The 27,051-nt window shown below is 41.2% G+C and overlaps 1 protein-coding gene across 1 annotated transcript in view; it reads left to right on the forward strand.

Moving 5' to 3' along the window:
- The window catches only part of PPP1R14C (protein phosphatase 1 regulatory inhibitor subunit 14C), an 83,612-nt gene extending 56,787 nt beyond the window's left edge, over window positions 1-26,825 (forward strand). The window contains exons 3-4 of the mRNA XM_045805345.2: window positions 499-531; window positions 25,243-26,825. Coding sequence (XP_045661301.2) covers window positions 499-531; window positions 25,243-25,317 — 108 coding nt within the window. The 3' untranslated portion in view covers window positions 25,318-26,825. The remainder of the gene's footprint in view (window positions 1-498; window positions 532-25,242) is intronic.
- The last annotated feature ends 226 nt before the right edge of the window (window positions 26,826-27,051 follow it).

The raw sequence follows: 27,051 nt of genomic DNA on the forward strand, positions 1-27,051 counted from the left end.
AAAGCAGGCACCAGGTCTGTAGATGTGATAACATATAAAAGGTTGTTTTTTTTTTTAAATTGAGACCCTCAAAGGGGCTGTAGCTTTGGTTTCCAGGCGAGTACACGGAGGCGTGCAGAGGTGTGACAAGGTGCTTTGTGGTTGAATCACAGCCAGGCCCCCGGCTTTCCGTGTCCGGGGTGATTATTACCATTTCCCACAGGCTGTCTCCACGTCAGTGCATACATTTTCTTATTAACCAGTGGGTCGGCCGAAGGAAAGGGGTGCGTGTGTGTTCTGAGGAGTGCAAGGCATTCGTGCATAGAAGGTACAACTTTTGATATCTTCAAGCTGACCTAACGGGTGCTGAAATAAAGTGCGATTCTAGATTGTTGATATGAAATCTGGATTTACCATGTACAGAATAACACCATGAAGACAAATGATTTTTAATTTCACTTTTAAAATGATACTGAATTGTAAAATAATCAAACTTACCTTCTGTGTGTTTTATTCTAGGAAGCTCTTGTAGACTGCTACAAACCAACAGAGGTAAACAAATCGCTTTTCCTAAATCCCGTGTTTGAATTTGTTTTTGTTAAACCAAGTTGTGTTTTTTTAAAGCCGAACAACAATACATGGTTTGGTTATGTATGTACTAAGTAGCGGTGATTATCCGTAAGTGAAGTGCATGCTCGACTAGTATTAACTCCCTTAAATGTACGCCCACGCATATCTGGTTCAGGAAGACTTCAAACTGATGGAATTGGGTGTGTTGCTTGTCTTTTTTTTTTTTTTTAATTCTTTATTTAAATTGAATTTACCTAACAGATACTGTATTGTTAGTTTCAGGGGTACAATTTAGTGATTCATCAGTTGCATATAACACCCCGTGCTTATTACATCAAGTGCCTCCTTAATGCCCATCACCCAGTTGTCCCTAAAAGCCAGATTTAAAGGTAATTGTGAGAGGGTTTGGAATCACTTTGGTAAAAGGGTTAGATTTATAACTGGAGAATGCATTCTTTTAGTATATAGAGATGCATTTTTAAGAACCTTAAGGTGAAATCTGTCATTCAGAAGAATTGCCTTTATTGGAAGAAGAAATTTTATGCTTTGTTTGTATATTTATCATCAAGTGGATAAATATTAGTATAAAAACAGTGGGTATTAGTTTGATTAGACCAAAGCATTTGTTTGTTTGTTTATTTATTTATTTTTTATTATTTTTTTTGCATTTCTCTTTTTTATAATAATATTTTTTTTATTATATTCTGTTAGTCACCATACAGTACATCCCTGGTTTTTGATGTAAACTTTACATCATAGACCAAAGCATTTAAGGTGTACTCCAAAGAGTGAAAGCATGGTGTAGAAATTAAGGATTTGATCAGTCATGAAAAGATTGGTAAAGGAAATCCTATTCATTTGTTGCCGTGATAAATCAGAGGAATTAGAAGATCCATCAGATGTTTTTTGCAACATCAAAGCAATGGTGGTAGGACTTCTGATTTTTGAAGTGATACAATTACAAAGTGAGAGGAAAGCATACTTTCACAAGAGTGTGTAAGATTTGGGTGTTTTGTGATCATTTGGCTTGAGGCCAATTACTTATTTGAGCTTTATTCTTATAGTCCCAAGTGTTCCTTTATGCTGATTGCATCTTGCAGTCACAGAGATTTTTAATTCTAATTTTAAAATTATAAAGTTATTAAATTTATTTTAAAATTAATGTAGTATATATTCATAGTTTTGAAAGCCAAAAATACAATTGGGCTTATAAAAGAAAAGTAACATTGACTCTCCCATTCTTTAGTCCCTCTTCCTAAAGGTATATATTTTATATTTATATATTATATCCGAATAGTTTTACACATCAACACTGTTGGATGTTTTCCTACTCTTTACTCTTGTATTCCTAAATATGAAATTGCTACTAATTATTTTTTTCATGTATTGGCTTAAAGGGAAATGTGATAGCTCTCTCACTCTCCACGTAACTCATTTCCCTCCATCCCCTTAATAAAGGTATTGACCAGTATTTTGTTGAGTAAGTGGTCAAGGTTTATAGTATTATGGTTTAAACAGATATTTTTCACTGCTAAACCACAGTGAAATATGACCATGGCTCCTTTTTTATAGCTCTTTGTTTTTCCTGGAATTGATACTGTCTTGTCTTTTATTTTTGTCTAGTACCTGTTGCTATTTTTTGTTGAACTTTTCAGTATCTTTGTCAAATATGTAGTACCTTTAATGTATACTCAAACCTGTCATTTACTATGCCCCCACCCCAAACTTTCCTCCTGGTGCCCCTATCTTTTTTTTTTTTTAAAGATTTTATTTATTTGACAGAGATAGAGATAGCCAGCGAGAGAGGGAACACAAGCAGGGGGAGTGGGAGAGGAAGAAGCAGGCTCATAGCGGAAGAGCCTGATGTGGGGCTCGATCCCATAATGCCAGGATCACGCCCTGAGCCGAAGGCAGATGCTTAACCGCTGTGCCACCCAGGTGCCCCCTGGTGCCCCTATCTAACAATCAGGAAAAGTTAGTCTCTGGGTCTACTGAGTAGCTACTGTAATAAGATTTCTGTTCAGTGTTGTCCTGTTAGATGCTTTGTTTCTTAAATCCCAGTCTTCCTCATTTTTGTGGGAGTACATCCTCCAGTAGCTTTTTGGGAAAAGATGCATAGAAGGTAAATTTTTTAAATCCTTTTGTGTATGAAAATGTATGTTGATTAATAGTTTGGATGGTATAGAATTCTGGGATAAAATTTATTGATAAAACTCAATTTTAAGGCATTATCCTATTTTGTCATTTTTTTAAAAAGATTTTATTTATTTATTTGACAGACAGCGAGAGAGGGAACATAAGCAGGCTTCCTGTCAACCAGGGAGCCCGATGTGGTGCTTGATCCCAGGACCCTGGGATCATGACCTGAGCCAAAGGCAGACACTTAACGACTGAGCCACCCACGCACCCCTATTTTGTCATTTCTTGTATTATAAAGTCTGATGCCACTTCCATTCTCAGACCTTAGTATGTGACCTATTTTCTCCCCCTCAATTAACTTTAGGATTATCTCCACACTTTGAAATTTTACCGTGATATGCCTCAGTGTGGGTCCTTTTATATTCATGTGCTGGGTACTTTGCAAACTCTTTTAGTCTAAAGATATATGTCTTTTAATTCTTAAAAAATTATTATTTTTTGTTATTTTTTTATCAATCTCTTCCTCAGTATTCTATAATGTTGGCTCTCCTCTTGTTTCGATGTTACATCTCTTGGGTGGAGCCTCTAATATCTTATCTTTCTCCTTTTGTTGTCCATTTCCTTGATTTTTGTTCTCCTTTCTGAAAGATTTCTGACTTTATTTTCTAGACTTTTTACTGATATATTAAAATTTCAGCTGTGTCATTTTTAATATTTAAGAGCACTTTCTTGATCTCTGTTCACTATTATATTTTATTATTTCTTATTGTTTCATGGACAGATTTATAATTTTTTTCTCTTTGAGGATATTAATCAGATGTTTAATTTCTTTGTTTTTTGTTTTTAAGATTTTTCTGCTCTCTGCATTGTCTCTGTTTTCTCTGAATCTCACTTTTTTTCTTTCTGTTTTCCTCTGTGCTTGCCCATTTTTGGCAGTGTGTCCGTGAGTGTTAGGAGCTAGTAAACTGATTGAATCTGTGTAGCATGAACACAGCTTGTCTATTGGTGGGTCTCCCCATGGAGTGACTAGGTTGCAAACCAAAAAATTTTTTTTTTTTTTTTGGTGGTGGTGGTGGGGTGTGTGTGTGTGTGTGTGTGTGTGTGTGTGTGTATGTGTGTAAGAAGTGGTCTCCACTCAAAATGTTGCTATTTGAACATCTTTCTACCGAAGAGATTTGGGTTTTGTTTTTGTTTTTTGAATTTGACTGTCTAAACTGCTTGAGGAGTTGATAGTTTCATTAGAGGCTTTCTGGAAACAAGAACAGGATAGAGGCAAGAGAACTCACATTAGCTTTTTTTGGGAAAAGAACTTTCTTATAGTTATCTGGGGAATTAATATAAGAGTTAAATTAATTAGGGGCACCTGGGTGGCTTAGTTGGTTAAGTGTCTGCCTTTGCTCAGGTCATGATCTCAGAGTCGTGGGATCGAGTCCCTCATTGGGGCTCTCTGCTACGTGGGGAATGTGCTTCTCCCTCTCCCTCTCCCTCTGTGCTTTCTCTCTCAAATAAATATATAAAATCTTTAAAAAGAGTTTGATTAGATATTTGGAGAGTTATATTAAATTATTGTGAAGGATTAAACAAGAATAGTAGAATAGTTGAGAAAAGTGGTAGATTGTGTCACTGAATTCACATGTGATGTGGGGTAGGAGGGTTGCTGCTGAGAGTAGATCCAGACTGGTAGGTGTAGACATGCCATTTACTCACTTAATCATTCCCTTCTTCTTCGCCTCTTCTCCTAGAGGGACAGTTCATGTTCTGGTAGAATTTAGGTAAGAAAGGTTGGACTTTCATGAGCTCTATTCTCTTCCAGTTGTTGCAGTATCTAGAAAGCAAAACATTCACACTTGTTAACAGCCATGCAGTTAAATGAAAATGGTGGGTCTTGCTTCCCCCAGAACAAAAGTATTCCTCATCTGGTTTTTATAAGGAGGTTTAAAAGATGAAAGATGAAATATTTGAATGCCCTTTGGAGTTCCAAAGGAAGAAAGAAGGAAAGGTGTTTACATGTGAACATCTCTGTGTTCTTTAGCTCATGGTTTCCTGAGATGAAAATGGTGAAAAATGCTAAGGAATTTCAGTCAAGTTCATTCATCCATTAAAGGGGTGATTTCAGAAAAGGTTGGCAGTTGGGTTATGATGATAAAAATCATAGCTTATTCTTTTCCCAAAGCTCTAGAGTCCACATCGCCATAACAAGCATTATCTCATATAATCCTCACAGTCATGACCTGAAGAAGAAACTGAGGTTATCTTGTCTATGACCTCACAGCAGTGAGCAAAGGGAGGACTCAACCCGAGTTTCAGACACTCGACCTTGTGCTCGTTCTTTCCCCCTGCCTGGCTTCCTAAGCTACTTGACTTGGAAAGTCATTTAGGACATAAAAGGACTTTGTCCTGTCTCACTAAGTGCCTACCAGATAACAAGGTTCTTTTTAAAGTAGTCCTATCTGAAGGTGCTATTTTTTTTTTAAGGATTTTATTTATTTATTTGACAGAGATAGAGACAGCCAGCGAGAGACGGAACACAAGCAGGGGGAGTGGGAGAGGAAGAAGCAGGCTCATAGCGGAGGAGCCTGATACGGGGCTCGATCCCACAATGCTGGGATCACGCCCTGAGCCGAAGGCAGACGCTTAACTGCTGTGCCACCCAGGCGCCCCTGAAGGCGCTATTTTTTGATCAAAGGATTTTGCATACTATTTTATGTCGCTTTGAAGTTACAAAAGTAAGGAAGACGTCTTTGCTGATTCAGGGAGATTTATTTATAGTCTCCTTGCAGAAGTGGGGTGGGTGGTGGGAAGACTGGACTTTAAGACAAGAGTCTTTTTTAAAAAATTAATTTATTTGAGAGAGAGTGTGCATGTGAGTGGGAAAGGGGGAGAGGGAGAAAAATCCTCAAGCAGACTCCCTGCTGAGCGTGGAACCCCACCCAGGGCTCAAACTCAGGATGCTGGGATCTTGACATGAGCCAAAATCAAGAGTCAGATGGCTGCTGGACTGACTGAGCCACCCAGGCACCCCATAAGGCAAGTTTGATGTGAGCACCAGCCCCGCATACGTGTGACTTTCAGCCATTTTCTCAAACTCTCTGAGCTTCCATTTCCTCCTCTATAAAATGGAGGTAATAACTACCTCTCTGGGTTTTAGTGCAGTTATTTGCACTAATAATAATTTTAGAGATAGTAGTAATAATAATAATAGCTAAATAATTACTAAGCACATGTCAGGGAATCATCTAAGTACATCACATGTATTAACTTATTTCTTCTTTACAACAAAGCTGTGAAGTTGACACTATTGTTACCAGGTAAGGAGTTTGAGACATAGAAGGGCTATGTCATTTGCCTGAGGTGATATAGTTAATAACTGGAGAAGTCAGGATATGCACATGCTGGTCGAATCTGGTCTATATAAGGTAATACTTCTCCATTACATATTAAATATGCAAAATGCCCCAGTTCACCAAAAATGATATTCTTGAATTATTCGATTTGAAGAGTACACTTAAAAGAATTTGCTAATTTCACAGAAGTGATACTGTTTTTGGTGTGTTGTGTGCTTTGGGTCCATGGTTTCATTTTAGGTGGGACCCTGTCTAATCAGAAAAGAACTTGTATTTTCTCATTTTGATTCATATTCCTAGCTGTGGACTCAATGCGCAGATCTTTTCTGACTTGGACCTTTCAAAATATAGTGATGTAATTGTGATCACCACAATAATGTATTTGTGGTTGATTAGTAAGAATGGTGTTTTAATTTTTTCCCCTTGAGTAAATGACATTTCCGTTGTAGCTGATATTAAAACAGAGCTGATTTAAATGTAGAAAAAAAATGTTTCTATATAATGCAAGAAGAAAAGGAGTAATTTAATTTTGGTTCATATTTGGATTTAAATGGTCAGGAGTGACAGCCTGGTGGACATTATAGAAATCTGAGGTGAGGTGTTGGGGCCAGCTAGCCAGGCTAGGGAGGAGCTGCTTTTCCTATTTCTTATTCTTACTTTGCATGGTTTTCAAATCTTAGGATCACATAGGAGCACTTCCATTATACTGGTATGGTGGACAGAAAATGCATTTAATATGGGCTTGAGGGCATCTGTCTTACCATCTCTTAGGGGAGTTGTCAGTCCGGTCAATAGACTCATAGAAATCTCTTTTTATAGTTGATGATGGCTGTGCCATTGTTCCCTGATAAACATCATATATTTTTTTTCTGTGCGTTTAGCAATCAGAGCCTGTAGGTTGATATGCATCAGGGGTTCATGCAGGATGACTAAGTCTGTGAGTAGGTGGTGAGAGGCATTTCTGGGTCCCAATAATCTGTCGGGTCACAGAAATGTCACGGACACACGATGGTGCAGGAAATGGATGTCCGATCGTGGTTTGCAGTAGAAATTGACCAGTGGTTTTGGGAAGGCAGGCGTGCTTTGTTGTTCTTCCCGTGTTGGTGGCAGGAAGGCAGGATCGCCTTCTTTCGCCATGGTGTCATGGTGACTGCAGCTCACTTTTCTGACTGACTTCTTTGGGGGCCATTGTTAGCTCATCTTGCTCACGTCAGTCTTGCTCCATTTAGCATTTTAACCTGTTCTGCAAAATATTGTTCAGCTGTGTCTACGTGGAAGTAATGGTAGTGCTCAGAGCTCCTGTTCTGAGCTGACTATAGTGGAGAGAAAAGATAAACTGTGTATTTATAACACAGAAAGGCTGCGTGTGTGACTGGAGGAGACATGGCCTGGCATTTTGCTATCTTCTCTCTATTCATTTGCTCAACAGATATTTATTGAACATCTCTGTGCCTTTAACTAATGTAGGGACTTAGGTAAAGAAGTGAACCCCGGGCGTCCATTGGAAAAATAGTCTCTCCTAAATTCACAATTAACTACGGTGAGAATTAAGCACTCAAAGGATGTTAAAATAGGAATAAAAGGACAGAAAGACCAGATGTCAGCTTATCCCATGGTTTTCTAAGTTAGTTAACAGACTGCCTAATGGAATGTGACTTGAGCGGAACCATACTTGCTAGAGAAAGACAAGGAAGTAGCCATTTCACTCCATTTAAATGGGTCAGAGTGACTCCATGCAGAGGAACCTTTTTTCTTCTCGGCTCTCATGGGGTTTCCTCAAAAAAGACTGCGATTTGGGGCTAGGATGAGAAAGAGAGCTAGAATGCTGGATTAATGAGTTGAAATGCACCTGTTGGAAGCTGTCACATTCAGAACAATGTTTCCAAAGAGTGAGAGCATTGGGAGCTTCCGAAGAAAGCCTGGAATCAATGAAAATGACATTCTAGAGGTTATAGCCGCTGGCTAGGAACGCCTTGTTATGTTTTAGCGTAATTAGGCAGGTAAGTAATAAAGGACTGGGATTTATGAACCAGACACAAGAGTAACTTTACCAAGTAGCCAAAAGGATTTTGGTCCCTGTCTGTGTGTTGATCCCATGCTTTCCTTAGGGTTTTTATGCACCGGGCCTCCTCTGCCCAGGGAGAAGGAGCCAGCAGGTGCAGGAGCTAGCATGGGGACCCATATTTGAGTCCACATCTGTGCTCTGTCTCCCTGTCACTGCCTTTCTCTGAATTCTTACCAGGTCAGCACCAGCACCCCTTTGGAATATTTATAAACCTGGGTAAGATTGTCTTCCTTGAGGAAATCAACCCAGAAGGGTTAGGTAAGCTTGTCAAAGACATGCAGTCGACTATGAGGCAAAACTATGCATTTCTCTCTTGGTCTTTATGCAGCACACTTTGCAGAGTTAGGGAACAGTGCACAAGCCCATACTCATTTCCAACACCAATTCTAAGTTTAGGGATCGCCAAGACCATACTCATATTTGATAATTTGCTAGAAGGACCCATGACACTCACTGAGAGTTTCTGTAGCCATAATTTCATTTTATTACAGTCAAAGGCTATAGACGAAGATCAGCCAAGGGAAGAAGACATGGGACAGAGTCCAGGAAAGTTCCAAACACAGAGCCTCCAGCTGTCCTCTCTCGGTGGAGTCCTGGACAGTGGTGATTCTCTCAACTATGACGTGTGACGCTGTATGCAGAGTCTTGCCAACCAGGAAAGCTCACCTGAGCCTTGAGGGCCAGAGTTTTCACTGGGACTTGGTCACGTAGACATGGTTGACTGCCCATGTGGCTGACTTCAGTCACCAGTCCCTTGGTATATCGAGCTGATATCACGTGACCTAAAACCCCCACCCTAATCACACTCTCTAGTGTATTTACCCCAGGGTAAACAAAGATACTTTGATCAGGCAAGACATTCCAGGGGCTTAGAGCTCACCTCCCAGGAACTGAGGGCAAAGACTAGACCTCTTTTGGGGCAAGGTGAAATTCTTTACTGCACATTCTTAGAAGCAGTATGACCATGAGAAGAATGATAACGATGATGACAACAATAATTGTGACATATGGAAAGAAGGGGTAGATGCTATTATAGGAAGAGCCACATAGGTCTGGCTTTGGATGCTTTTTCCCCACAGTAATTAATAATGGTTATTTTTTAAAAACACGTGATGGAAGAGATAGGGGCTTTAAAGGACAGTGGACCTTTAAGTGGCTGGTGTTTTTGATGATTGATTGTGATTTTATGGCCTTTTCTTCTTTCATTAAATTCAGAACGAATGATCAGGTTTTAAAAGCTGACCAACCCTAATTAGAAACAGCTCCACATTCTCTTCTTGTGTTTGGACTTAATTTGGACAGAAGAAAGAAGACAAGTTAAAGGCAATTTGACACATGACTTTTGGATTTCTATATCTTTAGCAAAGGGAGTCATAATCAAAAACAAGTCTCACAGTTTGTAAATTCAGTAAGATTTCATTTTAACAAGGTTTAGGTATTTGTAGCAAATAATATTCTCACTCGTTGATAATGGGGCCCTTGATAAAATTACTGTCGTTTTTCTTAGTGATTATAAAGTTAGAGATTTAATTTTGCCGGATTTACTCCACTGATTGTTTATTGCGGTGGGTTTTATTTTACAGTGCCCAAAGACAAGCGTACAGTTTCTGAGAAGCCAATTATTAGTGAGTGAAGGAAGACTTGCATGCCGGTGAGGTTGAATGCGGGGAGCGCAGGCGAGCTGTACCGCTGCATGCGAATCAAGGTTAGAATCTGGGTACAAAGTAATTAGTCTAAGAGCAGTGGTCTGAGTCTCTAAAATAGATTGATGGGACTGCTTTCACCAGCACAACAAATTAATCTCTAAAGGCAGATAGTCAAGAAAATAAATGGACAAAACAGTGTCAAGTGGCTTTAAGTTAAAGGAAGGAAAGGAGAAAACAACCAGGATGCCGTTAAGACCTTCTGGAATTTCTGTTGGCAGCAGGGATTATAGTGACAGCAGGCACAAACCCTTACCCGCAACAGATTCATAAACCTCTTTTCAGATAATGAAAAATAGAATCAGTTCTGGTGTGCACTGTGAGCAAATGAACCTCTCTAAAGATAAACAACACTCCCCCCACCCCCAGAAAAAAAGGGGGGAAATTCAATATTCACTGGTGAGTGATATTGGCGCTTGTGGTGCTATAATGCCTAGGATGGTGGGGAGCAAATCCTGGCCGGGGAGCACAGGGCTGGGGACACCCCAGAGCTGTTTGTCGGTGCTGACTCACTGCCTGCCTGTTTGGCCTCCCGTGTGGCCCGGATATGCAAGCTGAAAAAAATTTACACAGTGATTTTAAAATTCTTAGCTGGTTCTTTGGGCGAGGACATTTTGCCATTTGGAACAGTTCTCAGGTGTTGCCACCACTTTTAAAAGAGGCAAGTACTGCCCTTCCATCGCCCTCACCTATCTAAACTTCAGCAGATTTTGAAATTCTTCTTTCCTTCCCCCTGATCACGCTTTGCCTGATCCCAATGTCTTCTGATGCGTGTCGGGCTTTTTGGAGTGTCAGGTAGCTCTGTAAAAGTTGTGTAGGTTGACTTGGTTTTGCTGTCCTTGGGCAATGGGACTCAGCACCTGGAGCAAATGGCCCTTGTGAATATGGATTTTAAGGACGTGACTGGTGCATTGATTGGGGTGACAAAGAGGGGACAGTACATGGGGGCATCACTGAGCCACGCGGATCCCAGCCTTCAGAATCTTCACCTGCTGTCTCCCTCTTCACTCCACCCTGGGCTCTGCATCAAGGGTGGATGATATTTTTTGGAGAAGCAGATTGAGCATTCAGAGTTCTGCTGGGGGCCCTTTATGGGAGCTCGCCTGATCTACACAATTATTGTGATTGGCAACACCACGCACCGAGCCACAGTTTTAAGCACATCTTTCAAAAAGTCCTTTTGTAAGCAATTACTTCTAATTAAAGGGCTACCACATAATATCCATTTGTCTTTTTAAATGCTTCTAAATGCATGAAAGAATGACGTAAGTGTGGTTTACTTATGCACAAAGCAGTGATTTGCAAAGATACTGTGGTTTCTCCTCTTCCTACTTTCTGATGGACCCATCTTTGTTGAAGCAACACAGTACATCAATGAGTGTAACAGATGAATCACTTTGAGAGACAAGGAAAAGGCTCCAGACGCCTGGCCATGGTGATAATTACAGAATGAGTGTCCATCTGCTGCCTCTGGCCCTGGCCGGGGCAGGCGGGAGGGGGTGGAAGATGAAAGCCATGGGGCCCAGGAGGGATGGGGGGATGAGAGCTCAGAGCAGAACGTGGCACTGGGATGCCATGCCCCATGACAGTGCCACATGGCAGAGACTCCAGAGTGAGGAAGGACCTTCTGTTTTCACAGCGGCTGCCAGATCCCTTCAGAAACATGCTTTGGCTTTTCTCTTTCTTAGAAGTCAGTCTCTCATACATCAGGTGGCTGCGTGTTATGTAGAGTCAGGTTTACGAGGTCACTGGAACTGTTTCTTTTCTTTCTATTGCTTCTTTGAGCTCTCTGTATGTGTGTGCATGTGTGTGTGTGTGTGTGCGTGCACACACGCACACAAGCATCCTAGGCTCCAATCTTCCCCAAATGTTTCTCATCTTGCCTAACTCCCCCACGTTGGCTAGTTTTCCAGTGCTTAAAGGAGAACCTTTAGAACCTTCCTCCATAGTAGCTGGGTCCAATAGATACTTTGTACAATCCCCCCAAACACACACTCACACACACACACACACGCACACACACATGCATGGACACACAATTAGTGCACAGAGATTCTAGTGTCTCCTCTCTGCTCCTTTACTTAACTGCCACAGTTGTGTGATTTAATTAGACCATGCGTGTATTCCTTTACTTTGTAAACCTTTGCCGAGCACCTCTTGTATATTACACACCATGCTAGGAAAAGAGGAATGGGGCTCTTGCAACTCAGCAGGAGTGACAGGTATGCATGTGGATTATCTTGCATGCTTTACAGCTACATAAGTAATGTTTTACAGATTTTCTTCACCTTGCTTATGTTGCCCAATGTTAGATTTCTGAGATTTGCTCATGTTGATATAGAAGGCTCTAGTTCATTCATGTTCATTGCTGTATAGCTTTCCAGTGTAGTAATGTACTTCTCCATTCTTCTGCTGAGACTCATTTAGGCTGTGTCCAATTTTTTATTATTATGAATAATGATGCAATAAAAACTCCTGATGTGTTGACTCATGAACAAAGTCTCTCCAAGAAATATACCAAAAATGGAATTGCTCTTAAAGGTCGGCACCAGCTTGCATGTCCACCAGCAGGATTTGAGAATTCTCTTTTTACCTCATCATTCCCATACCTGGTATTGCCAAACGGTAAAATTTTTGCCAATCTGATGAGATCTCATTGTTTTAACGTACCTTTTTCTGACTGCTCCCTAGTAAGATTGAGCACATTTTTTTTCTCCATGTGCTTATTGGTTGTTCATGTTTCCTTCTTTGGGGATTTCCATTTCCAATCCTTTATCTACTTTGTTTCAACTTGTTTGTGTTTTTCTTATTGACTTTTAAGAGTTGTTTATATATTGTGGATGACAGTCCTTTGACCTTTATGTAGGTTGCAAATATATTTCACACATGGTGGAGCTTATTTTGCTTGTGTTGTCTTTTGTGTACAGAAGTTTTACATTTTGATCAAAATCAGATTTATCAGTGACATCCTTTATGACTTACGCTTTTAAAAGATGTGTGCCTAAGAAATCGTTCATACTCCAGTATCTTAAAGACAGTCTCCTTGGGGTGCCTGGGTGGCTCAGTCAGTTGAGTCCCTGACTCTTGGTTTCGGCTCAGGTCATGATCTCAGGGTCGGGCTCTGTGCTGGGCATGGAGCCTGCTTAAGATTCTCTCTCCCTCTCCTTCTGCCCTCCATGCAACAGCTTGCACTCTCTCTCTCTCTTAAAAAAAAAAAAAAGATAATCTTCTTATATTTTGTTCTAAAACCTTTTTTTACACTCAGATATTTAAGCCATCGTGAACTTATTTTTGTGTATGATGTGAAATAGAGATCTAACTTTACATTTGCTGTATTGTTCCAGTACCATTTATTGCACAATCAGTCCATCCTTACCCCACTGATACGTAATCATCTTGTGTTGTGTATCAAATTTTCCTAATATGCAGAACTGGCTGTTTGTCTGTCACTGTACACTGTCACAATTGCCCGGGATTTATTTTATTTTAAATATTTTTTTTTATTTATTTGAGAGAGAGAGAGATTGAGAGAGAGAAAAAGTATGAGTGGGGGAGGAGGGTAGAGTGCCAGAGGCAGAAGCAGACTCCCCACTGAGCAAAGAGCCCAACGCACAGCTCGATCCCAGGACCCTGAGATCACGAGCTGAGCGGACACTTAACCGACTGAGCCACCCAGGTGCCCCTTGCCAGGGCTTTATAATCAGTTCTTAACAAGGGCCAGGTGAACCCATGATTTTTCTTATTCAAAATATCTTGACTATTCTTAAATATTTATATTTTGATTGGAAGTGCATTAAACTTACAGATTAATTTGGAGATAAATGGGATCTAAATGACGGTTTGTTCTGGACACAATAATAAAAACTGTGAGTTCCTCAGGGTGAGGGACAGGTTTGAAGAAGGGATAGGTAGCAGTGAGTTTGCGTTTGGTCATTTTGAGACTGATGTGCCCATGGAACATCCCTGTGGAGACCTCTGGGAGCCACAGGAAATGCAGGCCTGGATCTCAAGGGGGAAGACAGAGAAGAAGCCTGAGAGTATGAGGAAAATGGCTGGCTGAGAGCGCCTAAAGGAGGCTGGGAACCAAGCTTTGGAGAATGCCAGCATTCCATCAGCAGGTCAGGGGGCAGAAGTAAGTGGCCAACAAAGAGGAGTGAGGGGAGAAAGTCAGAGACTTACAATGATAATGTGTGGAAGAGTGGGCGAGCTCCGAAAGAAAGAGAGAGAGAAAGAAAGAAAGAAAGAAAGAAAGAAAGAAAGAAAGAAAGAAAGGGAAAGAGAGAAAGAGGAAGGAAGGAAAAGAAAAGAAAAGAGTAGTATCTCATTACTATACACACCCGCTAGAATGACTAAAATTAAAAAGACTGATAACACCAAGTGTTAGCAATGATGTGGAACTCTCATATCCTGCTTGCAGGAATGCAAAATGGTACCACCACTTTAGAAAACTGGGGGTTTCATAAAAAGTTAAATATACATTATAGAACTCTGCCATGGCACTGCTAGAGATTTACCCAAAGGAAAGAAAAAATATGACCACACGAATACTTGCACGTGTATCTTCATAGTGGCTTTATTCACCATGGTCAAACACTTGAAACAACCTACATGTCCATCAGCAGGTGAATGGTCTGACCACTCAGTAGCTGTGTGACCTTGGGCAAACCTCTAAACCTCTCTGAGCCCATGTTACAAGACAGTTACAATGATTAAATGAGACAGTACATGAAAATGCCCAGAGTGCTTGTCACATAAAGGGTGCCCACTAAGTATGAGTTGTGTCTGAACCCCAGACAGGATTTCAGTGCCCGTGAGAGCATGGCTCTATGCCAAAAAAAAATAGAATTGTACATGGGGGGGGGAAGAGAATCGTCCCCAGATGAGTTAATGGATGAAAAGGTGAATGCAGAGCATTCTCCGAGACAAAAATAGTACCCAGGACTGAGGTCGGGGATAGGGGTGCAAGTCATTTAGAAAGGTGTTTGTTTGTTTATTTATTTTAAATATTTTTATTTATTTGACAGAGAGAGAGCATAAGCAGGGGGAGCTGGAGAGGGAGAAGCAGGCTCCCCCTGAGCAGGGAGCCTGACGTGGGGCTCGACCCCAGGACCCCAGGCTCATGACCTGAGCCAAAGGCAGATGCTTAACTGACTGAGACACCCAGGCACCCCAATGTTTATTTATTTTTTTAAAAAGATTTTATTTATTTGACAGAGAACGCACAAGTTGGGGGGCAGGGGGAGAGGGAGAAGCAGACTCCCTGCTGAGCAGGGAGCCTGAGGCAGGACTTGATCCCAGGATCCTGAGATCATGATCTGAGCAGAAGGCAGATGCTTAACCTGCTGAGCCACCCAGGTGCCCCACAAGGTGTTTATTAAGAGGCAAGTTTTCCCCTTGTTTTGAGGGAGAATAGTTAGGTGGAGGGAAGGGTGAGGATTTCGCCTGCAGTGTGATGGGGACCCTGGTCAAAGACTCGGAGGAGTCAGAGGAGGAGAAGGAAGAGCTAAAGGAGGTAGGAGGTGGCATGTTTGTGTGTGCGTGTGCCTGAGTGTGCGTGCGTGTGCCTCTCTGAGTGTGCGTGTGTGTGTGGAAGAGGGAGCTAGGTGGCTGGGAAATGGCACTGAAGGCATGTTTTCCAGTCCATTTCGAACACCTCATGATGTGAAGAGCGAATGCTCTCTTGCAGCCTTTCGAGATGGGTCGAGCGGTGGCAGTGGCTCTGCGGCGGGGGGAGCAGGCCGCGGCCTCGACCTCAGGGAGGACAGTCAAAGGCAGGAATCTTGGAGGAAGGTTCTGTGGGACCTGAGACCCCAGCCCAGGCAGGATGAGAGAGGCTTAGCATGGCTTTTCTCAGCAATTACAGCCTTGTTGCCTGAAGCTGGGGACCCGACAGCCACAGAGGGAGAAACATGAGCGTGGCTGAGGTCACCGATGGTTTCTTCCCGGAAACACTGGGGTTGCTCACAGCCTGGTGTTACCCCCTGACTGGCCTCTTCCAGCGATTAGTTCGCTAACTTGTTAAATACACCAACCTTGGGGGTACGTTTTATTACCATCGCTCTCCGTTTATGGTGAGGAAAGGCATAGAGAACATAATTAGCCCTTCAGTGGGGCACAAGGATTCGAACCCAGTCCCCTGGTTCCCGAGTCCGTCCCTTAACCACGTGGCTACACTGCTTCCTGCTGTGTGTGCAGAGGGCGACTCCCTCCACATAGGAATGAACCCATCTGAGATCTTTCTAGGCATTTATTTCAAAGGGCCCTCTTAGGTTTGTAACCCAAGGTCTTTATCTTCTGTCTCTTCATACAATTCACGGTCCTGGGGACACAGGGCCCCCATCTTATTAAAGGCCGCTGTGGACCATGCAATACGTGCCCTCCTTAATACCCACCACCAGCCTATCCCATCCCCCCCCCCCCCCCCCCCCCGCTGGAAGCCCTCAGTTTGTTTCCTAGAGTCCATAGTGTCTCATGGTTCATTCCCCCCCACGTATTGCATGGAGCACCGGGTGTTATACGCAAGTAATGAATCATGGAACATTACATCAAAAACTAGGGATGTACTGTATGGTGACTAACATAATATAGTAAAAAATATTATTATAAAAACATAATAAAAAATAAAAGCCACTGTGTGAAGTGGTCTGTCCAGCCGCCGTTCGGGCCCTCCCCGGCTGAGCACAGCCTGGCCCTTGGCAGCCCACAGGAACATCATAGCTGGGGGGTGTCTCTCAGAGTTGCAGACTGGGATCTCGGGTAACATGAGGAAGAGCATTTGGACCAAACTGCTGAGATGGCCTAACAAAATAGACGCCAGTTGTCTTGAAATGTTGGGTCAGGGCAGTGTCCGCTTGCCTGTTTAAAATTCTGGCTGTTTGTGGAAATACTGTTTCAAACCTTAGGAAAGTGGAATGGCCAGATCTTTTACCCTCGTAGAGAGATGTTCAGCTAATAAAAGGGGTACCTTTAAGGAGTGAGGGGGAGGGAGAAGGGAAGGAGGGAGAGGAAGCTGGGCTGTCACTCCAGAGCAGTGGTTCTGGATTCTAGATTACTTGTATTGACAAAGCTTCTCATCTTTCACAGTCTCTTGGAATTATGACCTTCTTTTAGCCTGTCATGCACTGGGAGAGCAGAGTGTGAGAGGCAGGAATAATCCCAGGCCTGGGCTGGTCAGGGGCGGTGTGCACTGTCCATCCGCCCATGGGGCACTCTTGTACACAGTTAACACTGTGGCTTGTGTCTTACATCAACAGAGCCTATTTCTCTGTCTTCCTTCCCTGCCGGCCTGGGAGCCCCTGTCAGGCAGGGCCTCTCCCTTCCTCTGCATCCCAGCAAGTAGGGTAGAGTCTGCCACACGGTGGGGGCTTGGTGCCTATTTATTGAGCTCAACTTGCTTCAGGAGACCTGGATTCAAATACTTGCTTTGTGACCTTGGACAATGACTTAAAATGAACTAGAACATCCATTTTTCGCATCTGTAAAAAGGAGATGATAAAACTACATTAGATTAAATATGGTAATATGTATAAGTAGGCTACACAGAGAAGGCCTAAATGTTAATTCCCTTTGTTTTCTTTAGATTGAGCATGACCAGAGCCAGATCCTAATACAGAACCCACAGGAAGTTTGCCTCCATCCTCACCCATTCTTTTAGCTGGGGATTAAAAGGTCAAAAAAGAGTCATGAATGACCTTTTTTGAGTATCACAAAAGATCACGTCCTTTGTGCTTAAGGAATCATTTCCTTGTGTAAATGTTGTATCTGGGGGGAACCACTTTGTTCATCCCTTCTTCTGGCATGTTCTGTATGTGCACAAGTCACATGGCAGGAGGCTGTATAAGTGCAGTGGTAAAGGTCTGCTTGAAATTAGCCTGTATCTTTATAAATGCACACAGAACGTTTACCAAGATAGACATATTCTGGGCCACAAAGAAAGTCTCAAATTTTAAAAGATTCAAGTCATACAAAGTACGTTCTTTGAATAACGGAATTAAGTTAGAAATCGGTAACAGAAAGATGTCTGGAAAATCCCCAAATATTTGGAAACTAAATGACACATTCCTAAATAACTCCTGGGCCAAGGAAGAAATCAAATGTGAAATTAGGAACTATTTTGAAATGAATGAAGTGAAAACCCATTATATCAAAATTCATGAGATGCAGCCAAAGCAGTGCTTAGAGGTGAATGTGTAACACTAAATATCTATATTGGGAAATAGGTTTCTAATAAATGGCTTTAGAATCCACCTTAGGAACTAGGAAAAGAAGAACAAATTAAAATTAGAGTAAGGTGAAGAAAGGAAATAATGAAGGTGAAAGCAGAAATCAGTGAAATATAAAACAGAAAATTAGTAAAGAAAATCAGTGAAACAAGAGCTCATTCTCTGAAAATAACAGTACAATTGATAAGTGCCTAGTCCAAGTGGAAATAAAGACAGGAGACAAATTACCAATATCAGGAATGAGAGAGGTGACATCATTACAGATTCTACAGATGTTATGAACCTCATGGCAATAAATTCAATAACTTCTATGAAATAGACAAATGCCTTGAAAGACACATCCTTCCAATACAAACAAAACAAAACAAAACAAAAAACTCCAGACCCAGATGGCTTCACAGGGGAATTTTTACCAGATATTTAAGGAAGAAATGGTATATACCAACTCTGTACAAACTCTTCCAGAAACTTGAAAAGGAAGGAATACTTTCCAACTCATCCTACGATGCCAGCACTACTATGATACTAAAACCAGACAAAGACATAAAAAAAAAAAAAAGAAAGAAATGTAGACCACTATTCCACATGAGCATAGCTGCAAAATTTCTAAAGAAAATTTTGTCAAATTGAATGTAACAGTGTGTGTGTGTGTGTGTGTGTGTGTATGTGTGTATGTATATATATATATATATATAAATATCAAAAGTCAATCAGTGTAAGTCATTGTGTTAAGAAACTAGGTGGAAGGGGCGCCTGGGTGGCACAGCGGTTAAGCGTCTGCCTTCGGCTCAGGGCGTGGTCCCGGTGTTCTGGGTTCGAGCCCCACATCAGGCTCCTCTGCTATGAGCCTGCTTCTTCCTCTCCCACTCCCCCTGCTTGTGTTCCCTCTCTCACTGGCTGTCTCTATCTCTGTTAAATAAATAAATAAAATCTTTAAAAAAAACAAAAAACAAAACAAAACAAAAAAACAAAAAAAAAGAAACTAGGTGGAAAAAGCCCTTTCTATAATTATGTCAGTTGATGCAGAAAAAGCATTTGGCAAAATCCAATCTCTCTATTCCTGGTTAAAAATTCTCAGCCAACTAGGAATAGAAGGGAAATTTCTAAACTCTAGAAAGAACATCTGCAGAAGGTAAATGTCTACAAAAAGCTGCTAGAACTAACAAGTGAGTTCAGCAAGCTTGCAGGATATGAAGTAAATATATGAAAATCTATGGCTGGCAACAACTGGACACTGGAATAAAAATATGCCACTTATAATAACAGCAACAATATTAAACACCGAGGAATCAATCTGATGAAAGATGTGCAATGTCTGTACACGGAGGTCTAGAAAACGTTGCTGAGAACATTCACTGTTTTTTCCACAAATTGATTTATAGATTCAATGCAGTCTCAGCCAAAACCCCAGCAGGTTTTGGGTTGTTTTGTTTTGGTTTTTTTTGTAGAAATTTACAAGTTGATTCTAGAGTTCTTAAGGAAACTTAAAGGACCTGCAGTAGCCAAAACAATGTATTTTTTAAAATGTTCAACAAAGGCGGCAGACTAACATTACCTGATTTTAGGACTTGTAAACCTATATTTGGAAGATAGTGTGGTGTTGCCATAGAGACAAACGAATAGATCAGGAATTCCCCCATTCCAATCTTGGGTATTTACCCAAAAGAAATGGAAGCATGTTCCATACAAGGAGTTTTATATGAATATTTTCAGCAACTTTGTTTATAATAGCCCCATACTGAAAACAACCCAAATTTCCATCAACAGGTGCACGTATAAACAAACCGTGGTACTCTGATACAACAAAATGCTACCCAGCAATACAAAAGAGATGAGCTATTAATAAATCCAACAATGTGGCTGAATCTCAAAATAATTATGTTGAATGAAAGAAACCAAAAAAGTTGAAGAGTATATCGTATTTTGGTTCCATTTGTATAAAACTCTAGAAAATGCAAATTAATCTAATAGTGACAGTGTTTTCCCGGGAATGAGAGGCATGGGGAGGAGAGGAGGATTGCCAAGGGGCATGAAGATACTTCTGGAGGAAATGAATGTGTCCATTATGTTGACTGCACAGACGGTGTGCTTGAGGTGGTTGGGTGCCTTAAATATGTGCAGTTTACGGCATGTCAGTTATACCTGAAAAAGCTGTTTACCAAAAAAAGTCACTGAGAACCTTTTAGTGGTGGGAGTTTCCATCCCAGACATTCTACTAAAACTTCTCCCAACCGGGACACAATGGCCTCTTTCTTACCAACTCGATGGTTTTGAATTTGTCTTAACTTACTTAACCTCTCATTGGCACTTGGCTTGATTGAGCACCTCTTCTTTCTAGAAATGTGTTCTTTTCTTGACTTCTTACCAGCACACTCTCTTGGGTTTTTCCCCCCTTCTCATTGGTTTCTCCTTTTCAGTCTCCTTTGCTGGCCCCAGTGCTTCTCCCAGACCTTGCTTGCTAGGGGGCCTCTGGCCGTGGTCTTCAGCCTTCTTTTCCTCTCTATTTACACTTTCCTCCAAGCTTATCTCAACGAGCCCTGCGATTCAAAGCGTTGCCACCTGCGCTGTCCAATAGAATTTTCTGAAATGATGGAAATATTCTGTAGCCCCGGTGTCTACTATGGTGGCCACTAGCCTCATGTGGCTACTGACTATTTGAAATGTGACTAGTGTCAATAAGGAGCTGAATTTCAAATTGTATTTATTTTAATTAATTTACAGTTAAGTAGTCACACTATGTCATTTATATTATAGAATATAAACTGTGGGTTGCTGGAGCGGAGGGGGGTGGGAGGGATGGGGTGGCTGGGTGATGGACGTGTGTGTTGTGGTGAGCGCTGTGTATTGTGTAAGACTGATGAATCACAGACCTATACCCCTGAAATAAATAATACATTATATGGGAATAATAAAAATAAACAAAAAATTTTAAAAAAAGAATATAGAAATATGTATTGCATATAAATATACTGTGACTATGTATTTATATTTGTATATTTATATTTCTACTACTTGTGTCTGTGGTTGGGGCTACAGTATCTCTTAGCCTTGGTCTACATCATTGTATTTACAGACTGTGGGTGGTAACCCATGAGCTGGCCTTGACCTTTATTTTTTTTCAAAGTGAAATATCAAGGGGTATCACATATAGTAAGAGTTATATCTTCTCAAGAAACTTTAGTTTCAGTCTCATCTCTCTGTGGACTAGGTCGCTAAAACTATGTACAGATCCCATGTAGTTTTTTAGGAGTTTTTTTTTTTTTTTAAGATTTTATTTATTTATTTGACAGAGATAGAGACAGCCAGTGAGAGAGGGAACACAAGCAGGGGCAGTGGGAGAGGAAGAAGCAGGCTCATAGCAGAGGAGCCTGATGTGGGGCTCGATCCCAGAACGCCGGGATCACGCCCTGAGCCGAAGGCAGACGCCCAACGCCTGCGCCACCCAGGCGCCCCGAAGGAGTTTCGTTTTTTAGTTGAAAGCCGCTGATTTAGGTGCTAGTGATGCCATGAGCCAAGACACCAAGTCATGTTCAACTGTCTTCCTGAGATCTCCTCAGTCTGTAAACCTGTTTTGTTTCCCCCTCTGGTTTTTCCTCATCTCAGCATAATGGTGACCTTAATCCCCCTTTTCCCTGTCCCCTCTCACTGTTTTACTGGAGGCCCCATTCAGTCTAGCAGCACAGTCTAGTGGCTCTGCCCCTGAAATGGATCCTACTTAATTTCCATTTTGATTTCCATCACCTTCAAGGCCGGTCACCATAGATCCCTGCAACGGCCTCGAACTGGCCTCTCTTTCATTCTTGTCTTTCTTATTTATTTATTTATTTATTTATTTATTTATTTATTTATTTATTTATTTTTTATTATAATAATATTTTTTATTATATTATGTTAGTCACCATACATTACATCCCTGGTTTTTGATGTAAAGTTCCATGATTCATTAGTTGCGTATAACACCCAGTGCACCATGCAATACGTGCCCTCCTTACTACCCATCACCACCACCATTCTTGTCTTTCTACAACCCGTTCTTCACACGGCAGTCAAAGGGGGCTTTGAAAAGCCGAAATCAGACAGTGTTGCTTCCCTCCTTGAAAGCCTCCAGTGGCTTTCCATTGCATCAAGAATATTGTCTCAGCGCCTTCCCGCATCCAGCCAGGCCCTGGCAAGCTGACCCTAGCACCCTCAGCATGGCTTCTGCCCCACTTGTCTTGGCCTTTCTGTGCCAGGAACACCCATTTCCTTGCTTGTTTCTCTGCAGGGCCTTTGCACATGTGCTGTGACCCAGACCCCCAGACTTTCTCTGAGCTGGCCTCTCTTTGTTAATGCAGGTCTCACATTAGATGTCATTGCCTCAAAGGGGCAGCCTTTCTCTGACTCAATTAGTATCCGCAACCCAAGTCTCAGTGATCTGTTTTGGAAGTAAATGAGCTATATTGTTATTTGCGTAGAGAATTTTTGAGTAATAGGAACAAAAGCCATCAAAGTAATTTTGATTGGAGATTCTTGAATCTTCTCTGAGAATCATCTGTAATCATTAAAATCCTTCTGTGCAAGCTTCTATATGGGGAATAAGTATTGGTCTTTCTATTTTTTGTAACTTAGCGGAGTACCTCATTATGCAAATTTAATGAACACTTTAAAATATGTGTAATACAGTATATTAACTTATAGACATAAACTAGTTAATATAACATTTTAAGAGTTTCATTGATGTTAATTTATTATAAATACGTTATTTATTGAACTTTTTAATCACTGAGATTAATGTACATCATGATTGATTTTTTGAGATAATTTGAATTTTATTTAAATTACCAAATTACTTTGGTCTTGAAGAAAAAAGGTCTGTAGTTTAGGGTATATTATTCCTTAGGATATTTAATCTTTATTTTTGTATAATGATTTTTATGAAAAATATAGAGATAATGCAGAAGAATTACTAGTTATTAACAAGATAAGTGATAGGATTTGTGATTCTGACCTTTGCTTAAAAAAAAAAAAGAGACCTACACTCAAATGCTGAAACTTTCTACAGGAGTCATTTGAGTAGTAGGTTCCAAAAACAATGAAACTGAAACTGTATGTTTCACATTATATTGTCAAAACCACATAGAAAGAGGAAAAATAGGAAATGCATTTAACTTTACAAAATGAAAATGGAATATAGGTGAAAATTTGGCATTATTTTATTCCAGAAAATTCTTTAAATTAGATTAAATAGTGTTCAGAAAGTTAAAACAGGGCCTCATTTTATTTCATATGTGTTCCATTCTGCCCAAGGTCAGAAATGGTGGTGATGAAAACGTTTTTGTGCTCTGATGCCTTTCTGGATAAGCTCTCCAAAGAGAATAATCAAAAACTGCAGATTTTTGCACAGAGATGTTAATTGTGGCATCATTTCTTAATTCTGAAAAGTCCGGAACCAACCACATATCCAATAATGGAGGAATTAAACAGATTGTAGAATGTCCGTATAATAAAGGATTGTATAACCATTGAAGTTAATTTTGGGGAATGCTATTAATGTTGTGGGAGAAAACTTCTGGCTAAGTTGAAGAAAAGGACATATTTATACGGTGTGATCTTAATTAGGTAAAAAACCATTTTCATAGGAGAAAATACATTAGTGGTTCATTCTGAGGGGTAATTGTTGTTGGCTTGTATTTTCTACATTGTCTAGAAAAAGTACATATTACTTTATGATAGCAAAAACATTACAAAAAAATTTGGGTGGCTAACAAAATACTAGATGTTTTAGCTTATTGTGTTTTAGAGCTGGAGAGTAGTTGTGGGGATCACTTGGCCTGGGAGCTTGTGACCAAGGGCTGTGATTGGCAGGGGAGACTGAGAGTGGTTTCTCAGAAGGCCAAATGGAGAGGAAGATTTCTTAGTGTTGTTGTTCTCAGTAAATTCCTCATATACCCACCAACTGCCACTTGCTGATCAGAAAGTCTGGCTGTCCACTTTGTGACAAATATAAAAGAGGAAAAAGTAGTTATTATCTAATAAATGTGACTGTTTTGGTAGCCAAATAATTTAAAACAGAAGGCAACAATAAAAGATTCCTGATGATATAACATGGGGACTATTCTAGATTGTTCTTTAGTCGTTGGGTGTTCATCTATGACTAGGACATGGAATCATTTTAGTGGATCTCCCTCTGCATTACCCTTTATTTATTTATTTTTAAAGATTTTATTTATTTATTTGACAGAGAGGGAAACAGCGAGAGAGGGAACACAAGCAGGGGGAGTGAGAGAGGGAGAAGTAGGCTTCCCGACGAGCAGGGAGCCCAATGCAGGGCTCGATCCCAAGACCCTGGGATCACGACCCAAGACGAAGATAGACACTTAATGACTGAGCCACCCAGGTGCCCCTCTGCATTACCTTTTAAATGAAATTAGAATAGAATAGAAAATAGAGGGTGAGTCTATATGTTAAGTATTCATCCTTTCGATTTTTATTTCGGATATGCGTTTGAATATATAGAATTGTAAATGTAAAATGTGTTTGGCTTTTTAAAAAACTGATTTGCAGTCAAAAAAGGTCAAAAGACTCTTTTGAGATCTAGATCAGTGGCTCTCAGAATGATCCTGGAGCCAGCAGCACGTGTCACCTGGGAACGTCAGAGGCGCACATTCTCGGGCCCCACCCCAGAACTGCTGAATCAGAAATTCCTGGGCCCAGCACGCTGTGGTTTCGTAAGTTCCCCTGGTGATTTTGATGAGGACTTACAGTTGAGAACCACTGGTCAAGTCTTGCTGTTCCAGGCGTGGTCCAGAGACTAACATGGGCATCACCTCGTGGCCAGTTAGAAATGCAGAATTTCTGGCCCCAACCTGGGCCTGTTAAATCAGAATCTACACGATCCCTGGGTGACTTGGATGCTCATATTAAAGGTTTCTTAAAGGTTGAGAAGGCTGATCTAAACGACATGTACCTTCAGAGGCCATGTAGATAATGGCAGTGAGTGAAGGCAGCCTGTGTTTCTCCCCCAGAGACAGCAGCCGTGAGACCTATTGATTGTGATGTGAGGTTTAAGCACGCTTCACTTGTTTACAAATGTCCTCTGTTGAAGCCGCTGGGGTTGACACCTCCAGCCAAACTCATCAACTCAAGTTAACTGCAATTGACCTTAACGACTTCAAGCAGATTTTAATCCCCAAGTTTACTAGAGTGAGCCGGTCATATTAACTTCTTCTGATCTCTTCTAGGAATTTATCCAGGAGCTGCTCTCTCGGATAAGAGGCATGAGGAAACTGAGCCCTCCGCAGAAGAAGACCGTATAATTCTGGCACAGGGTGGAACGCTCCCAGAGACGAAGAAGGGTCCTGGGATTTGGGCTTCATGAAGACATTTATTAAAGCATAGTTGCCCTTATGAGAAACTTTTTTTGGGGGGGGTGTCTATTAGACATTTATTTGAGAGTGTTCCTTTTTTGTTTTGAAAGGTTTTGTTAGTGTAATATTTTAATAGCAAGAACATCACGACTCTGGTTTCAGCCCAACCAGGGGTTATCAAACCAGGCAGACACGCAGGAATGGGCTGATCCAGCCAGCATTTTCTTTGAGAAATCGCAGGTTTAGGACCGAACTATACAGGGATGATGGTTTTCTTACAACTAGTTTGGTGATACTTTTTCTTGAGTTGTACAATTGTCTCAGATGTCAAATTTCTCGTACTTGTATATATCTACACACGACTAAGTTAAAATGTAGACGTGAGTTTTATTTCACATCGATGGAAGAAACTTGTGGTTGTCCTTGAACTGGAGGTCACAGCACATGGATTTTCAAGAGGCCACTAGATATTCTTCATGTGACTGCTGCTGACCTACAGCGTTCACTTTATGCACCAAAGTGAAAAAATTCAGTGTATCCGTTTTCTTAACGAGCTACGCCACAGAAAGTTGAGTTGGTCAAGGGCTTAATTCATGGACTTGATATTATTTCATTAATTGGGATGCTTTGCCAGGTCATGTACTTCTTGCCTCGTTCATGGTATTTTAAAGTTTTATGAACCCTTCATTTGAAGAACTATTCAGAAGTCGAGACATGCCCATGCCGAGTGGTGTTTTGCAGCGGAGAAAGGAAGCACTGTGTAGCAATTAACTCTCTGCTTTCAACCAAATACTGTGTCTTCTTCTCTTTCCATGAAAGCAGGTCATCAGGAAGTTAGCAAATCATGTATCTTCCTCCTTAGAAGTAGATCTGGTCCCCCCGGGCCTGGGCAGCGTCAGACCCGAGCGGGTGAACTGAGGGTTGGACACGGTAGAGGTGAGAAAGCCTCACCTGCTGTCAGGAAAGTTGCTACAGGAGCACTGGCTGCTTTGGAAGGGTGATAGGATTGCATTTCTGGCCCCTCTCAATGGCATGTGCTGAGGATTCTGGCTCCTGGCCCCAAGTACGCACCCCGGTCTCCTTGCTTGGAGCTAGATGTGGGGCGCCTGCCCCGTGCCTCCCGGTGATCTATCAGCTCCTTGGAGAAGGATCAAAATTCAGTCAGATGTGGGCTGGGTCAAAGGTCAGAGTTGAAGCTCTTCCTTTCCCCCAAGGTGGCCTCCACCGCCTCCCACGGAAACCCCACCCTCTGTAAGGCGTCTCTAAATGGCCCTGTCAGGGGACAGGGGTCAGTCGTTTTATATCAAGGGTGCTCTGAACATATTTTATTTTTTAAAAGAACTATGTTTGTGAATTTTATGTATACTGGCAAGCTTTTGAAAATGTATTTAATTTTGTAATGTTTACCAATGATTTATTTACAAGCTATTTACTCAAATAAATGGAGCTGGTTACAACTCTGCTTACACCTTTGCATTGCAAGACATGTTCAAAGGATAACTTTACTTTGGGAGATGCTCCGCAGACAGGGGGACCGAGCCCCTATATCTAGCTTTCCATTCCCAGGTATTTTCAGGCATTTGATCCTCGTTCTCTCCTGAGGAGAGCAGAGTTGCTGGGACACATTCCTGTGTTGGAAAGGAAACTGAGAATGAGCTCTGTGTATTTGGTCCCGCCTGGCTT

Source organism: Ursus americanus, chromosome 11 (genome assembly GCF_024610735.1).
Source record: "Ursus americanus isolate L20-20 chromosome 11, mUrsAme1.1.p, whole genome shotgun sequence".
NCBI classification, from domain to species: Eukaryota; Metazoa; Chordata; class Mammalia; order Carnivora; family Ursidae; genus Ursus; species Ursus americanus.